This window comes from Heloderma suspectum, chromosome 6, assembly GCF_057233095.1.
Source record: "Heloderma suspectum isolate Gila_16-S chromosome 6, 16-S_ref, whole genome shotgun sequence".
In the NCBI taxonomy this organism is placed as follows: domain Eukaryota; kingdom Metazoa; phylum Chordata; class Lepidosauria; order Squamata; family Helodermatidae; genus Heloderma; species Heloderma suspectum.
In genome coordinates this window covers 73,047,272-73,065,687 of record NC_139463.1, presented here as the reverse complement: position 1 = coordinate 73,065,687, position 18,416 = coordinate 73,047,272, and the positions used below count along the sequence as shown (strand labels likewise).

Sequence of the window (18,416 nt, the reverse complement as noted above, 5' to 3'; positions counted from 1 at the left end):
GAGAAGTCTGTGAATCTACATTAATTTTACTGCATTGTCCTAGATTGAGGACAACATGCTATGCAGAGCTGAAAGGAAATGGGATGGGTGTGGGTGGTGGATTCTCACATTCCCCTCAACTGACTCTCCTTGCAAAAATTCAAACTTATAGAAGTGCTCAATAATAAAATCCATGAGCCCCCTGACTCTCTTCCCCTCTCCCAATTTTAGCCAAACCATGCCCCCTGTAGCTTCTAAAAGCAGTTGCTAAAGGTGCCGTCAATAGGTAAGGGAGCATCCCCTGCCCCGAATTTGAGCACTGATTTATATTCCCCCAGTTTGAACTTTGTTCTAGTATTTCTAATTACGGATGCCACTCAGATCTTTTGTACTTCAAACAGGACAACCCCTGTTCCAGAGAAATTTAGTTGCACTTAAGTTCCATTGAAACCAACAGGGCTTAAATTAATCACAAGTATGATTAACTTTCTCTGGACTTAAGCCAATGAATATATATAATGAGTTGGATCTAGGCTTAATCATGCTTAGAGTAGACCCATTGAAATCAATGAGACAAATCATTTTATTTATTTATTATTACATTTATATTACATTTTCCTCGAAGGAACCCAAGGCAGCTTACATGATTCTCCTCCTCTCCATTTTATCCTCACAGCAACTCTGTGAGGCAAGTTAGGCTGAGAGTCAGTGACTGACCCAAAGTCACCCAGGGAGCTTCAGGGCCAAGTGCAGACTAGAACCCAGATCTCCCAAGTCCCATTCCAACCCTCTAACCACTGCACCACACTGGCTCATGACTAACTTAAGTTCCATTGATTTCAACGAACCTACTCTAAATATGCCTAAGTTTGGATCCATCCCAATGAATCTGGCAAAGCCTAATATGCATGTTGTAATGTTTGATTTTGAAAAGGTTTGTGATCTTCTTTTAGAGCCGAAAATTTAGACCAATGCTTTACTTACACCTTGCATTATTCAAAGCAGCTGGCTGGAAGGCATCAGCGTATTCAAACAGCTTCCATTTCTTGCCATGGTGCTGGGAGATGGCGGATACTTGGCTCAACATTACTACAAGTGAGAAGGAACTTGGAATTGTTGTACACTGCAAGCTGAATATGAGCCAACAATGTGATGCGGCTGCAAAAAAGGCAAATGCTCTTTTGGGCTGCATCAATAGAAGTATAGCTTCCAAATCACATGAAGTAATTGTTCCCCTCTACTCAGCACTGATTAGGCCTCATCTGGAGTACTGTGTCCAGTTCTGGGCACCACACTTTAAGAAGGATGCTTGCAGACAAACTGGAAGGGTTCAGAGGAGGACAACGAAGATGATCAGGGGACTGGAAACAAAGCCCTGTGAGGAGGGACTGAAAGAACTGGGCATGTTTAGCCTTGAGAAGAGAAGAGTGAGGGGAGATAGGATAGCACTCTTCAAGTACTCGAAAGGTTGTCCCAGAGAGGAAGGCCAGGATCTCTTCTTGATCATCCCAGAGTGCAGGACATGGAATAATGGGCTCAAGTGACGGGAAGCCAGATTCCGGCTGAACATCAGAAAAACTTCCTGACTGTTACAGCAATAGGACAATGGAACCAATGACGTAGGGAGGTGGTGGGCTCTCCCACACTGGGGGCATTCAAAACGAGGCTGGGGAGCCATCTGTCAGCTCTGACTTGGATTCCTGCATTGACCAGGGGGTTAGACTCGATGGTCTTGTAGGCCCCTTCCAAACCTACTATTCTATGATTCTACACTCTGCAGACATGGAAGCAATGGTGAGATTGTGAGATAACTTCGGACAGCTAAAATACACTTAGCCCTGACTTTATCATTCTAACTCATATATGCAATCAGTGTTTGTGATGAAAACTTTTGTACTGCTTAGTACGTGCGGCCCATTGAGCCCTTGTGTTTTGCATAAGTTTTCTTATGACTTGTGGTTTAAACAAATATATGAACTGAATGGAAAGCTTTTGCTACATAACATTATTGCTGTGCTATGCAATTCATCAACAAGCCCTAAGATGTCATTCCCCCCACCTCGCCAATCCCCAGCAGTATCACTCAAAGTCAAATTTCAAAAGCATATATTGAAAAATTACAAAATTCAGATCCTGAAATTTTGCTAAATAATGACTGTGCAAAGTTTTGCATGAAGTCAAATCTTATGTGTAAATAAGTATGCTGGATAAATAAGTGTTTAAATAAGTGTTCTGGATGAGTGTGCCTTGGGGAAGAGCTGGATATGGTCTTTGGTAATCTATATAGCGATGTGACTTAAAGGTTGGGGATGAAGTAGAGGATGATAAGTGGTTAATTTTGAAAAAAGTGCTGGAAATTCTGCCTTCTGACTGGAAGCCTGCACCTTTCCCCAGCCCCAAATCTGTGGGAACTGGCTGAAGTTACTTGCTGGTGAGACTGTACGCATGCTCAGAGGCAGTCTCATCATCTTATCACTTTATACAAGCATGTTCAGAGTTGTCATGCCGTGAGTGTTGTCTGGCAGCAAAATTAGCTGATCTGGGTAGCCTTGGGGCAGACCGCTTCTGTGGCTTTAGTAACTACAGCAAATGCAGAAATCTATCAGTCTTTCTCTCTCGTTGCATCTCAATGTTAGGATAAGGTTCCACCTTAGATTTGTGCCTGTTACACACGGGGGAGCATTGCTAAAAAAAAGAAAAGAAAAAAAAGTGATGATCTTATTAGCCTTGTGACTGAATTTAAATCTTCCACCTACATCCAGTTCTTTCACCACAGTTTTTGTCCTTAGCTGAAAGGATCTATTGACTCCTGGTTCTGCCCTACACGCACAAGCAGATTCACACGTGCATAACTAAAAACACGCACGCAGAAAGCACTTCCGAAGAAGCCGAGCTTGCAGCTTTCGGGCGCCACCCGGCGGCCTGTAGCTGCCACTAACTCTTCCCCTCTCCGGGCGCACTTTTCTTTCTCAGTAGCGAGGCGCCGTCGGCCAATCAAGCAGAAGGACGCGTGGCCTTACAGCGCTCCCACGTTTCCCTTCGCAAAACGGGTAAGCGGGGAGCGGCGGGACGTGCGTTTTTGATTGGCTGTGCAGGAGGAGCGCAGTCCTGCGTCTACGCCGATTGGCTGCTGATGCGGAAGGGCGGAGTCGCGAAGGGGAGCAAGTTCTTTTGACGTCGGAGGGAGCTGCAGCTATGCAGGTGGGGGAGAGTATTTAATGCGGGGGGAGGGGGATGCACCCCTTGTGTTGCTAAGCAACCACCTCCTCCCCTGGTTGATAAGCAACTTCTTTCCTTCCCAGGCTAGAGTATCTCCGCCTCCTTTCCCCCGAGGAGGGTCCCCTAAAGTTTAATCCCTAAAGTGAAAGCCATGTCCTCTTCCCTGGAGCCCCCTTTGCTACCTAATTCCAGGTGTGTAGGGAATCTGGGTGTCAGTGTTAAAGAGAGGGGAAGGAAGAGTGCCTCTGGGTGTGTGCAGATTGCCAGACTCTGAACATACTTGGAGACTTGTCCTCCTTTTTCAAAATCCTTCAGAAGCTCTGGAGGTGCCTCCTGTCTGAAAAGCCCTCAAAGCTTTTCCTGTCTGAAAAGCCCTCAAAGGCTCTGTTGGTTTTGTTCCAAGCTACTTAATGTTTTATTCCCACCCCCACCCCAATGTTATTGGGTGGGGGCATGCCTCTTCCTTTCTCCATCTCGGTGGTCTTATAGGCCCCTTCCAACACCACTATTCTATGATCTGTAAGAGAGGAATTTGGCAATTTCCTTTATGTATGTAAGCATTGTATCTCTCTCATCCCAAAGTCTTGTGGACCTGAGCCGATTCAAGAGTTTTGTCAGACAGAACTGCGTTTTTTTATGGGCAGTTTCACGCTTTGTGCTGCGACTGTGTTTTTAGCATGTTCCCATAGTAAACATGGCAATCACATATATGTAAATATGCAGTGGTCATAGGCAACAACAGTTCTCCAGAGCATGTCAAATGCATGTTTCCAGATGTTAAGAGTCTATGTGTGAACACATCTATATAAAATCTGAAGCATTTTCAGTTGTCGAGAGCAGGAGAATCTGTGGACCTCTAGCTGTTGTTGGACTACAACTCCCATCATCCCTGACAATTGGACATGCTGGCTGGGACTGATGGAATTTGAAGTCTAATGAAACATACTGGTTTGTCACAGCCCAACAACAACTGGAGGGCTACAGGTTCCCCACTCCTGGTCTAGATTTAGGAGGAGGCTTAATTCAGTTTGTTGGTTTTTTTGACTAGTCAAACCCTAAATTATTTAGACACAACATACCTGACGTTCCATTCCCTTTGCTGTAATTGTAATTCCTTAAATCTGTCAAGAGTGTTTTATTAAGTATTCCAATCTTTTCGAGATTACCATACACCCCTTTGCAACCATTGTCTTATCCCTGCTCTTTCATAATTGGAGCCAGGGTTAAGTAGGTATATGGCTGTTTTAGTTCAATATCATGTTTTAGTATTTTAATAGACATCTTGCTTACTGGTGTCATTGGGCTGTAGTTTTAATATTATTACATTTTCTGGGTCTCCAGATGGTGCGTGTGTGGGGGGAGGGTGGAATTAACAAATCAATAACATTACTGATTTCATTGGACCTAGTCTTTCCTGAGGCTTCTCATTCTCTCTTTGTTTCTATTTCAACAGGACTATCAGAACTTGCCAATTGACATACAGACCAGCAAGTTGCTTGGTATGTCTCTCTTTTCTTGTTTTTTTCCCGATCAAAATGTAAGTGGGAGGAAAAACAGGAAGGCTGTTGTATCTTAAGTTGGCTGGGTGTCACTTTAAGGGTGGAGCTTTATTTTATAGGCTTGACCCTTATTATAAAATGATCCCTTCTCCTCCAAATCTAAATACCTTTTGGTATCTAAAGGTATCTAAATACCTTTTGGGATAGGAAGTGCATCTCCTGGCTGGTGTTTAACATAGGTACCTTCCTTTTGCAGACTGGCTTGTGGACAGGCGACATTGTAGCCTGAAATGGCAGGGCCAGGTCCACACTGTCCGTGAGAAGATTGCCACAGCCATCCAAGACATGCCTGAGAATGAAGAGATCAAACAGCTTCTTGCTGGTTCCTGTGAGTGTCTGTGGAGGCTAGTAACTGGAAATATTTCAGATGAGATTTCTAGGTGCCTAACCCACACAATTGGATCCAAAAAAAGAGAACTAGTCTCAAGATGCTGGAAAAATAGCTTGTTATTTAAGAAGTGGAAGCCAGAATCTGGCTGAACATCAGGAAAAACTTCCTGACTGTTAGAGCAATACGACAATGGAACCAGTTACCTAGGGAGGTGGTGGGCTCTCCCACACTGGAGGCATTCAAGATGAGGCTGGACAGCCATCTGGTAGGGATGCTCTGACTCAGATTCCTGTATTGAGCAGGCGGTTGGACTCAACAGTCTTATAGGCTCCTTCCAGCCCCACTATTCTATGATTCTTAGTGTGATGTGTTTTTACCCAATATATTATTTGGGGCCTTCCTTAAGGGAATTCTTTAAAAGCCTTCACAGAACTCTGTCAGGACTGTCCCATATATTTGAAGATAGGCAAATATCTTGAATATCTCAAATATATGAGACAGTCCTGACTGAGTTCTCTGAAGGCTTTTTAAGAATTCCCCTGAGGAAAGCCCTAAATAATATAATGAGCTGAAATGCATTGGGCTTCTTAAAGGCTATTTTTCCAGCATCTTGAGACTAATTTTCTCTCTTCTTGGATCCACTTTGGATGTTTCCCAGTTGTCTCATACTTTTCACTAACCCACTCAAGTGCCTGGGATTTTACCAGCTTGGTTGAGGAAAAGAAGATGAGACTTACAGAAAGAAGCATGGCTGATCAAAATCTTAACAGTCCTCTCTCTCTCTCTCTCTCTCTCTGATTCCAGATATTCACTATTTTCACTGCCTCAGGATTGTGGAGATCCTTAAAGGGACAGAAGCCTCCACTAAAAACATATTTGGTCGCTACTCTTCTCAGCGTATGAAGGTGAGCGAACATGGAAGGGAAGAGGTGCATCTCTAGCATTTGACACTGTGAGAAAAATCCCACATTTGGTCCAAGCCTCTTTTCCAAGGGCTGGATTCCCCCCACCCCCATTCCTCCGGAGTCTACCACACTAAGCAACAAGATGCCACCTAGTGTATATTTTACCCCCCACCTTTGCCCTTGGAATGGCTCAGCAGATGGACATCTTTTTTGCTTATGACCAAAGTCTTGATAATCACCGTGTCTGGAGGTCAAGAACAAAGTTCTCCCCAGGTCAAGATTGGGAAGTAAACCTGGAGAGTGTTTTGCCTTTTCCTGTCCCTCACAGACATCAGGCAAGCTTAAAACACTTGACTGTCACTTTGGTCTCTGAAGAGGAGGAGAGAAACCCAGCTTCTTTCATAGCCAGCCTGTGTAGAGCAAAATAAGTAGATGGACCAATGAGCTAATAGAGCACGGGTGGGCGACTTGTAGGCCAAAACAACTGGAGGGCCACAAGTTGCCCACCCCTGTACTAGGATTTGGTTCAGTCTACTCCAATTAGGAAAAATGGAGGACTACATGCATCTTCTCGTTTTATAATTTTGTTGGATACTTTCATTCTGGAAACTAAGCTTTTCTTGCTGCCTTATTTTCTGCTCTACCTTTCCTTTGTGTACTCAAGTGTGGAAGATGTTTCCTTCCACATGGATACTCCCTTCCCCACAGAGGTTCAGGAAGAGGGGCTAGGTGCAAGACATTCTGGGGTATCTCCCGCCTCACCATGAGGGTTTTTATTCTGGCCCTCCCAGCCTATAGACTTAGAGCTGGCTAGCTTTATGGTGTTCTCATCCATACTCTCTTTTCTGCTTCCCTTCTCCAGGACTGGCAAGAAATCGTATCGCTGTATGAAAAGGATAACACCTTCTTGGGTAAGGCAACCTCCGCGTGTGGCTGAAAGACACCACACAGGTATAATAGTGAAATAAAGGTGACTCGTTTCTCTGGGTGGTTTTCTGCAACCAGGGCCCTGTAAATTCTGTACTTGACAGCCCTAGTACCACCAAATATCCTAAAATTGCCTCTGTCCAGAAAGTAGCTGATACCTCCTTTCCTCTTATAAGAACTGCATTCCTGGATCAGACCAAGGATCCATTTAGTTGGTGATGCCCACAAGAAGCTCACAAGCTAAGAATGATGGAGAGAGTCATCCCTTGTTGTTTATCCCATCAGAGGCGGGACAAACAATTAGCAATTTCTCAATAGAAGTGTAATGACCCTGAATAGATTAGGGATGCGCAACCTTTTCAGTCCCAAGGGCTGCATGTGATGCTGGCTCAGGAGTCAGGGCTGCATGCTTGTATGCACGCACACACACCAGCAATCCTGACACAGTTCGCTCTTTCCTTGCTGCTAACATGGTAGAGAAAGAGTGATCTGTATGAGGATCCCTGGGGTGAGAATGGAGAACACAGGCAGTGGAGAAATTGATGGGGAGTGAATTAGGGGGGGGCCTCAGGGCACCCTTGTGGGGGTGCACAGTAAAGACCTTGGAGAGCAGATTTTGTACCCCTGGAGTAGGTGGCTCTAGTTTTAGCTGTCGTGGCTAGTCGCCTAGCTTCTGTCAGTGTGTTTAATCCTATCTGTTCTAACAGTGATCACTTCATCTTTGGAATTGGGCCATAAATCCTAGCTATATGAATTGATACTAAGACTGAATACTTCTCCATATCACAGATTCCCTGTCTGTGGAAAGCAAGCATGTCAGAGAAAAAGGCTCTCTCCAGTGTACTGCTTTTCTACATGCATAGAGTATTTGATGTGTGGGAACATTCAAATATTCAATCCTCCACCTGCATTCTGAAGTGGCACAGTCCAAAGAGGCTATACCACATGTATTTTGGGAACCAATAAATTGGTTCTAAGCCTTGCTCAATAAATGCACAGTGGCAACTATGATAGTCATAACTAGATCTGTATGATACTAGGAATCGATATGTCTTCTATTTGTCTTTATCTTCTAAGCATCTCATTTTTACTTCTAATTTCTCTGCCTATGACTACTTGTCTGCTTTAAATGGTGCTACACCCCTGTGGGAGGCTGGTTCCTCATGGTCACAGTGGTCTCTGCATCAGGATTGCTGGGAGGCTCTCTCCACCCATCCAAGTGTTCCTGATCCATCTTGCTATTTCCTCACTGCTGTTAGCAGATCACTGCCTTGTTGTGGTGAAGGGGCTTGCGTAACTCAGTGAAGCCATAAGCTATGCCATGCAGGGCCATCCAAGGTGGACAGATCATGGCAGAGAGTTCTGACAAAATGTGGTCCACTGGAGAAGGAAATGGCAACCCACTCCAGTATTCTTGCCAAGAAAACCCCATGGAATGTATCACAAGGCTAAAAGAGATGATGCCGGAAGATGAGCCCCTCAGGTCGGAAGGTGTCCAATATACTACTGGGGAAGAGCAGAGGGAATTTCCAAGTAGCACCAGAAAGAGTGAGGTGGCTGGGCCAAAACTGAAAGGACACTCAGCTGTGGATGTGTCTGGTGGTGAAAAGAAAGTCCGGTGCTGTAAAGAACAATATTGTTTAGGAACCTGGAATGTAAGATCAATGAATCAAGGTAAGCTGGAGGTGGTCAAACATAAGATGGCAAGATTGAACATGGACATCTTGGGAATCAGTGAACTAAAATGGACAAGCACGGGCGAATTTAATTCAGGTGACCATTATATCTACTACTGTGGGCAAGAATCCCTTAGAAGAAATGGAGTAGCACTCATAGTCAATAAAAGGGTGGGAAAAGCAGTACTGGGATACAATCTCAAAAACGATAGAATGATCTCAGTATGAATCCAAGGCAAACCATTCAACATCACAGTAATTCAAGTCTATGCCCCAACCACTGAGGCCAAAGAAGCTGAGGTTGATCGGTTCTGTGAAGACCTACAACACCTTGTAGAACTAACACCAAAAAAAGATGTCCTCTTCATCATAGGGGATTGGAATGCTAAAGTAAGAAGTCAAGAAATCACCGCGATAACAGGCAAGCATGGCCTTGGCGTACAAAATGAAGCAGGACAAAGGCTAATAGAGTTTTGCCAAGAGAACACGCTGATCATAGCAAACACTCTTTCCAACAGCACAAGAGGCGACTCTACACATGGACATCACCAGATGGTCAATATCAAAATCAGATTGATTATGTCCTTTGCAGCCAACGATGGAGAAGCTCTATACAGTCAGTCAAAACAAGACCTGGAGCTGACTGTGGCTCAAATCATGAGCTTCTTATTGCAAAATCTCAGCTTAAATTGAAGAACGTAGGGAAAACCACAGCCATTCAGGTATGACCTAAATCATATCCCTGATGAATATACAGTGGAGGTGAGGAATAGATTTAAGGGATTAGACCGGATAGACAAGAGCGCCTGAGGAACTATGGACGGAGGTCCGTAACATTGTTCAGGAGGCAGCAACTCAATCCATCCCAAAGAAAAAGAAATGCAAGAAAGCAAAGTGTCTGTCTGATGAGGCTTTACAAGTAGCTGAGGAAAGAAGGGAAGCAAAAAGCAAGGGAGAAAGAGGGAGATATATCCAACTGAATGCAGAGTTCCAGAGAATAGCAAGGAGAGACAAGAAGGCCTTAAATGAACAATGCAAAGAAAACGAGGACAACAACAGAATGGGAAAGACTAGAGATCTCTTCAAGAAAATTGGAGATATCAAGGGAACATTTTGTGCAGAGATGGGCATGATAAAAGACAAAGAAGGCAGGGACCTAACAGAAGCAGATGAGATTAAGAAGAGGTGGAAAGAATACACAGAAGAACTATACAGGAAAGATCTTAATGCCCCTGATAGCCGTGATAGTGCGGTCACTGAACTTGAGCCGGACATCCTCGAGAGTGAAGTCAAGTGGGCCTTAGGAAGCATTACTAACAACAAAGCTAGTGGAGATGACAGTATTCCAGCGGAGCTATTTAAGATCCTAAAACATGATGCTGTTAAAGTGCTGCACTCAATATGCTAACAAATTTGGAACACTCAACAGTAGCCACAAGACTGGAAAAGGTCAGTTTACATTCCAATTCCAAAGAAGGGCAATGCCAAAGAGTGTTCAAACTACTGTACAATTGCACTCATTTCACATGCCAGCAAGGTGATGCTCAAAATCCTACAAGCTAGGCTTCAGCAGTATGTGAACCGAGAACTACCGGAAGTCCAAGCTGGGTTTTGAAGAGGCAGAGGAACTAGAGATCAGATCGCCAACATTCACTGGATCATGGAGAAAGCAAGAGAATTCCAGAAAAACGTCTATTTCTGCTTCATTGACTATGCGAAAGCCTTTGATTGTGTGGATCGCAACAAACTGGCAAAGTCTTAAAGAGATGGGAGTACCAGACCACCTTACCTGTCTCCTGAGAAACCTGTACGAGGGTCAAGAAGCAACAGTAAGAACCGGACATGGAACAACCAATTGGTTCAAAATTGGGAAAGGAGTACGATAAGGCTGTATATTGTCTCCCTGCTTATTTAATTTATATGCAGAGTACATCATGAGAAACGCCGGGTTGGATGAATCACAGGTCGGAATTAAGATTGCCGGGAGAATTATCAAGTCTATGCCCCAACCACCCTATATCGTCCGATACGCAGACGATACCACCCTAATGGCAGAAAGCGAAGAGGATCTCAAGAGCCTCTTGTTGAGGGTGAAAGTGGAGAGTGCAAAAGCTGGTTTGAAACTCAACATTAAAAAAACTAAGATCATGGCATCTGGCCCCATCACTTCCTGGCATATAGAAGGGGAAGAAATGGAAGCAGTGACAGATGTTATTTTCTTGGGCTCCAAGATCACCACAGACGGTGACTGTAGCCATGAAATTAAAAGATGCTTGCTCCTTGGGAGGAAAGCTATGGCAAACCTAGACAGCATAGTCAGAAGCAGAGACATCACCTTGCCGACAAAGGTCCGTATAATCAAAGCTGTGGTTTTCCCAGTAGCAACGTATGGCTGTGAGAGCTGGACTGTAAGGAAGGCTGAGCGCCGAAGAATTGATGCTTTCGAACTGTGGTGCTGGAGAAGACTCTTACGAGTCCCCTGGACTGCAAGGAGGTCAGATCAATCCATCCTAAAGGAAATCAACCCTGAGTGCTCATTGGAAGGACAGATACTGAAGCTGAAGCCAAAATATTTTGGCCACCTAATGCGAAGAGAAAAGTCTCTGGAAAGGACCCTGATGCTGGGAAAGACTGAAGGCAAAAGGAGAAGGGGACAGCAGAGGATGAGATGGCTAGATAGCATCACCGATGCAATGAATATGAACTTGAGCACACTCCGGGAGAGAGCGGAGGACAGGAAGGCCTGGTGTGCTGTGGTCCATGGGGTCACGAGGAGTCGGACACGACTTAACGACTGAACAACAACAATTGGCAGCAGAGGAACAGGAAATGAAGATGGCCGGTGGCTGCAGGTTGATGCTTCCATCTGCAGCGTACCCATTTTGTGACGCCCAGGACGGTTTCAAAAATTGCCAAATGTGCCCACAGGCCCAAATAGGTTGCTCACCCCTGTCTTAGGCCCTAAGTGGGCAACTTTGGGCCCTCCAGATGTTGTTGAACTGCAACTTCCATTCTCCCTCACCATTGGTTATGCTTGCTAGGGCTGATGGGTGTTGCAGTCCAAAAATAACTGAAGGGCTAGACTTTACCCACCCTTGGCCTAATGTACCCAGACCAATGCTGGCTGAGGAATTCTGGGAGTTGTAGGACTTTTTTCTGTCTAAACATGCATAGGATTGCACCCTAACTGGTTTATCCTTTGACATTTCAGTGTCAGGAAATATCAGTTAGGAGCAAAAAGTAGCTATATGCTGTTTTGGACCTCTATAAAAGGATGATTTCTGAAGTTCATCAACAATACTGAAGAGCTGTTGTTTTAAAGTATCCATCAGATAAATGTTCAGAAGGGGCATTTTGTATTTTTTTGCATTCACTATATGTGTACCCTGTGTACCCTGCTGATGTAGAGAAGGCAATTCCAGCACTACTTTGCAAGTTGGATATAGCTTGTCCATTACGATATAGTCTGGAATTCTATAGGATGTGAGTAAACCGTGCTAAGCCGAAATATCTTTTCTCCCACAGTGGAATTGGCCAGCCTTCTGGTGCGGAATGTCAGCTACGAGATCCCTTCTCTCAAGAAGCAGATTACCACGTGTCAGCAACTACAGCAGGAATACAGCCGCAAGGAAGAGGAGTGCCAGCTGGCAGCCACTGACATGAGGGAGCACTTCTACAGCTCCTGCAAGCAGTATGGAATTATGGTACAAAGTGTGACTCCGTGCTTAGTCTCCTTTGCGCAGCTCCACCCTCCACCTAACCCCTTAGGGAAATCTTGCATTATCAAATTGTTTTTCCTGGGCTTATTCTGTAAATTGCATAGCTAATTTGTCACCCAGAATCTTTTGTCACTTCACCCAGACAATATAGGTTAATCGTGGGTTAAACAATCTGCAGTTAATCTAAGAACTAATGGTCGTTGAACTGTGGGTTGTTTAACCCATGATTAACCCATTGTGTCTGGGTTTGCACATTACGAAATAACCTCCAATCAGGTCGATCAGAGGTTACATATTCAAAATGCTGGTGGCACACACCATGGCAAATCGTGGGGTAATTAACTCAGGATTTGCCGCCGTTATGTGCGAACAGCCTCCCCCCTCTCACGTGCGCACACGCAATTAACGGAAGAAGACAATGTGGTGGTATTATAAACTAATCAGTTGCTGAAGACCCAAACATTGCAATCAAAGTCCTGTGTTTCAGTACATCAGGGTTGGGGAACCTGTGGCCCTCCAGATGTTGCTGGGCTACAACTGCCACCATCCCTGGCTATTGGCCATGTTGGTTGGGACTGATGGGAGTTGAAGTCCAACATCTGGAGGGCTACAGATTCTCCACTCCTGCTCAAGGGCCAGGGGGATTACATGCTGGACAGTGATGGAGGGGAGGGGTATATAGGTAAGATATAAGGTCTGTTTCCACGAGTGATTTACTCCAAACTGGCTGCGCGTGGAGGTCATTAGGGATACATGACGTCGTGGCCATCCAGCAGCCACCTTGGAGCTTATTGCGGAAAACCTGTATTTCCTGAGACTGCTTATAGTTTGATTCTCTTCCTTAAGTTGGGTTCTCCTCAGTATAGTTGCTGTGTGCCCTCGCATTTACCTCGGGTATGCTAGCCCTGCCCAGGAGTGTGCCTTTCACCATGACTCAGGTCAAGGGGTGTTTACTGCCCTCTTTCCCACAAAAAAACCATTAGTGTCTCCTCAGAAGTAACTCCCATTGTGCTGAATGAGGCTTGCCCCCTGAATGCCCACATCAGAACTTACAGAGATCCCCCTCAATTGACTTGGCACAGCTTAAAGCCCATTTCTTTAAGTGCAGTAAAGCACGATTTCAAGGCTCTGATTCTCCTTTGTTTGGTTTATTGCCTAAGGAAGTAACTACTTCGACCCTTCGTTATAGTGATCCTGTGGGTTAAAATGGGGGCTGGTTTCCCGTCTTTGTATTCTCCCCCTGCCCTTTCCCAGTGCAACATATGTGTGTCTACTCAGAAGTAACTCCCATTGTGCTCAATGAGGCTTGCTTCTGAAATGCAGGTGCATCTGGACTTTCAGGGGAAAGGAGAAAGAGGGGGAAGAGGGGGGGAAGCCTGTCTTACTGGTTGAGCAGCCCCTGCCAGTCAGATGACGTTCACTCCTACCCCCACCAGGAAGTATGTTCTGTGAAGCTATTTTTACTGGTGAGGAGAACCTGCTCATGCAGCCCTGCATGGACCAAAGCGCAGCAAAGCTGATTCCTTTTTTTAAAATCCGGTACTCCTCCATTAGCTTCTCCTTCCGTTGCTGTGGCAACACGGCCATAGGCATATAAACTAGCCCTCAGATTCTGAAGCTTCTGGTAGACATTGCCTGTTTTCAGACACGATATGCCACCACAATAGCAAGAAACATGCTTTTCAAAATGGCAGATCAATGAATTATTTAATTTTGGGGGGAATCCACACCAAACACAATTACATTGTGCAAAAATGTGCATGCACAGAATCTCACTAGATCAGCATCGTTGCCCTTCACTCACTCCCACCGTTATTGTTCCGAACTTACCATATATATCTTCTTTTTGTCAAAGATCTCTATCCAACATAAACCCCTGCCTACTTGGCTTTTGCTTTTCAATTTTCTCTTGGTCCATATTACTGAGGCTGTGAGCTTTCTTTTGTTGTTTTAAAAAGCAGCATTCTAGACCTTTTGGTGAAAATTCTGGAACTGCACAGGAACATCCAGGAGAAAGCTCCTGAACGTACAGGGTGCTTGGGAAACAGTGCCACTTCATTCTCGTGTGCCCCATCTCTTATCTTCTCAGGGGGATGATGTGCGCCGGGAACTTCTGGCCTTGGTGAAGGACCTGCCATCCCAGCTTGATGAGATCGGGGCTGGTGCCAAGGGCCTTTTGGAAGCCATCGACCTATACCAGGCCTGTGTACAATTTGTGTGTGATAGGTAGGTGCTAGCAAGCTGGAAAGGGTCTAGATTCTGCTTGCCTCTAAACAGGGCCCCACCCACTCCCCTGTGCCACTGGATATAGCTCAGTGCTACAGCATGGGATTTGCATGTCAGAGCTCCCAGGTACAATCCCCAGGATCTCCAGTTATAAAGAGGACTGTGAAAGCCCCCTGAGAAAGCCCCCTACATGGGAGAGCCGCTGTTGGCTGGAATGGACAGCACTGGGTTAGATGGCCCAATGGTCTGACTCACCATGGTAGTTTCACATGTTCTGGTGCATGCAGGAGGGCTTCCCTGTAGTGCAGAGGTGTCAAAACTCTTCCAGCCTGAGGACTGAATTCCATTTTGGATAAGCACCTGGGGGCCACATTCTTGTAGCGGGCAGGCCTGAAGGCAACAGGGGTAGAACTGACAGCAACAGGGCAGGGCCAAAACGCCAGCATATTTTAGTTTAAAGCTCTTACAGCCAGTAACTAAGCCTTAGAAGACACATTTCAGCCTTTTAGAAGAGTGGGGGGAGTCCTCAAAAGCCAGGAAACCACCAGATGATCAGGGGAAAGGGGGCGGGGCCAGGGGAAAGGGGGCGGGGCCAGGGGAAAGGGGGCATGGTCTTCTAGGGAACCCTGGAGGGCTGGATTGGGAACCCAGCCAGGTCGGATTTGGCTTGCAGGCCTGAGGGCCAACATCCCTGCTGTAGTGCCTAGAACTTGCTCCCTAGGAGACCCACTAAACTCCATCTCTTAGTTCCTTCTGCTGGCAGGTCAAGACATTTTTATGTCAAAGCTCTTGCCATTTTTACTGAGGTGTGTTTTGGTGTGTGTGTTTTCCCTTTTGTTGCTTTTTGGTATGCTTTCGTTTAAAAGAAAATAGCGTGTAATAATATTTTGCTTTTCGATTATAGATTTGTGCCTATTTTGGACACATTATTTCGATATCGTTTTTATCTCGTGTATTGCTTTGAGGAGAATGCTGTAGAAAAGTAACTAACAGCCTGTTCCTAGACCTATCTACTCATAAGGCTATCCCACCGATTTCAGTGGGATTTACAGTGCAATCCTGTACATGTTTACTCAGAAGTAAGTGTGCATAGGATTGTGGCCTAAGAAAACTATATGCATCCCTTGGAGCCTCTCAGATATACGTGGATAGCCAAAGAACCTAGGAGGGTTGTGTATGGGCCTGAATTGACTCTGGACTTGGAGGATTCCAGCCGGAAGATGAGAGAGAAACTAGGAGGAAAGAAACAAAGTGGAGATTCTCACAACCACTTCCCTTGTGTTCGCTGTTTAAAACCTGAGCCTCTGTTGCCTCTCACAACACACATCCCAGGTTTCTGTTTGTGTTCATCAGCTAGAAACCTGCCTTATACTGAGCCTCTGTTAACCTGCCTTAAACCTGAGCCTCTGTTGCCTCTCACAACACACATCCCAGGTTTCTGTTTGTGTTCATCAGCTAGAAACCTGCCTTATACTGAGTCGGGCCATTGGTCTGTCCGGCTCAGTGCTGTCAACACTGACTGGCAGCAGCTCTCCACCTTTTTTCTTCTTTGTAGTGATCCTGTGTCTTTAACAGATGCATGAGAGGTGGAGCTTTTTCTCCACCGTGGAGGTGTGTTGACGGGAAGAGCTGTACCTAAGGGGTGGGGTGGGATGAGATTCCCTTTGGTTCTGAGAGGCCCAGATGAATGAACAAACTCGGTAAATTAACCTAATTTAAAATGAAGGTTTCTTGTTCAAATTGGATTAGTGAAGCAAGTTACATTCTCAAGCTGGATTCATGTGTTTGGCATACGTTTTAATTGGTTTAAAATGATAGCGTCTCATAAGTATGGCTGTTGCCTGTTTTCCTTGCCCTGCTCCTGTGTCTTCAGCAGGAGGCTGGCTTGCAGAGTAGAGCTAAACTTCAAATGTATATCTGTTTTTGTGTGACTTGAATGGTTAGGACTTTCCTCAACTGCTGGGAATGGTAGGACTTCCCGGAAGTTCTGGGAAAGCCACAGTGGCCCATTTGGAAACAGTGCAAATGGAGCCCGGTAACAAAATGATGTGCGTGCGTGCGTGCGGGAAGAGCCTTCAGAGCCCTGCCTTCTCAGGCAAGCTTCCTGGAGCAGGGGTGGGGAGAAGGTAGATCCCCAGATGTTTTGACCAAGGAACAATCTTCTTGATACCTCTGCCTTTGCTTGCTGATCTCAGTCAGTGCAAATGGAGCCCGGTAACAAAATGATGTGCGCGCATGTGGGAAGAGCCTTCAGAGCCCTGCCTTCTCAGGCAAGCTTCCTGGAGCAGGGGTGGGGAGAAGGTAGATCTCCAGATGTTTTGGACTTCAACCCCCAGAAGCCCCTGCCAGCATGGCCAACAGTCAGAAATGCTGGGAGCTGAACTCCAAACCATTTGGAGATCTGCTTTGTGCCCATCCCTGGACTAAAGCGAGTGAATGGTGGGAGTGGGGAGTGCCAGGAGGAAAAAGCTCTCCCGGCTGTATTTATTTATGGTAGGATACTGTTAAAGGCCCTGACGTGAGGCTAGTAAAAAACAAACAAACAAACATGGCCCTGTTTACAACTGTTTTCAGTTTGTAAGTACAACTGTATCCTCAGGAGAGAGCAGATAATCTTGATTTATCTAACTGTAGCAAGGTGCAATCAAGAAGGCGGTTTTGAGCAAGGAACCATCTTCTTGATACCTCTGCCTTTGCTTGCTGATCTCGATCTTCTCCCATTGCATTCTAGTTCCACAGAGCAGGTAGTGCCCTTACTGAGGCATGTGCAGGCTCGGGGCAACACCACCGTCTATGAGTGGAGGCGGGGGGTCAAACCAACCTCGGTGGAGCGGCCAAAGACAGAGGAAGTGAAGGAAGCAGTAGACGAGGAGGCGGTACGTCCACTTAGCGAAGGGGGTCAAAGTGGGTGTAGTGAAACGCACATGATTTGTACACATCTTCTTTCTAATGGGGGAGTGGGGAGAATAATCCTGGGCTTCATTCAAGCCATCGATTAGCCCTGGTGCTTGCTTAGAATGGCAAAAATACAGTGCTACTGTGTGTAGGTAGGGTGAATTCTCATTATTGCTGAATAGCCTTAGCCTAGCACCACAGAATAGGGATTAAGCACAAGAGCGTAAGAACTGCTTTGTTGGAACAGACAAAAGTCCACCTGATCAGTATTCAGTTTCCAACTGTAGCCAGTTGCTCAGTGATAGAGCACCTGCTCTGCAGGCAGAAGGTCCCAGGTTCGATCCCCAGCATCTCCAGGTAGGGCTGGGAAAGACTCCTGCCTGTAAACGCAGAGAGCTGCTGCCGGTCAGTATGACATCCCTGAGAAAGATGGACCAGCTTGACTGGTCAAAGGCAGCTTCCTATTTATTTATTTTGTTTATTTATTTATTACATTTCCAATAGCTGAAGCTCGTTGGGCGATTCACAGCAATTAAAACCACAAAATACATCATAAAATCCAATATAAATTATAAAAGTTTAAAATTACAGTATAAAAGATCAAACCAAAATAAAACCTAGCAGTTGTTGTTGTTCAGTCATTAAGTCGTGTCCGACTCTTCGTGACCCCATGGACCATAGCACGCCAGGCCTTCCTGTCCTCCGCTCTCCCCGGAGTGTGCTCAAGTCCATATTCATTGCATCGGTGATGCTATGTAGCCATCTCATCCTCTGCCATCCCCTTCTCCTTTTGCCTTCAGTCTTTCCCAGCATCAGGGTCTTTTTCAGAGAGTTTTCTCTTCGCATTAGATGGCCAAAATATTTGAGCTTCAGCTTCAGTATCTGTCCTTCCAATGAGCACTCAGGGTTGATTTCCTTTAGGATGGCCTGATTTGACCTCCTTGCAGCCCAGGGGACTCGTAAGAGTCTTCTCCAGCACC

General features: G+C 45.6%; 1 protein-coding gene across 2 annotated transcripts in view; it reads left to right on the top strand.

Moving 5' to 3' along the window:
- Window positions 1-3,111: 3,111 nt before the first annotated feature.
- Window positions 3,112-18,416, top strand: part of CDK5RAP3 (CDK5 regulatory subunit associated protein 3) — a 31,539-nt gene continuing 16,234 nt past the window's right edge. Inside the window, exons 1-8 of one of the 2 annotated variants that reach the window (XM_084804877.1) lie at window positions 3,112-3,180; window positions 4,652-4,697; window positions 4,954-5,085; window positions 5,893-5,993; window positions 6,856-6,904; window positions 12,122-12,300; window positions 14,405-14,541; window positions 17,273-17,417. In XM_084804877.1, the coding sequence (XP_084661003.1) occupies window positions 3,175-3,180; window positions 4,652-4,697; window positions 4,954-5,085; window positions 5,893-5,993; window positions 6,856-6,904; window positions 12,122-12,300; window positions 14,405-14,541; window positions 17,273-17,417 (795 nt within the window). In that variant the 5' untranslated portion in view covers window positions 3,112-3,174. Of the gene's footprint in view, window positions 3,181-4,651; window positions 4,698-4,953; window positions 5,086-5,892; window positions 5,994-6,855; window positions 6,945-12,121; window positions 12,301-14,404; window positions 14,542-17,272; window positions 17,418-18,416 lie in introns of both variants that reach the window. The other variant, XM_084804878.1, reaches the window with a different exon arrangement.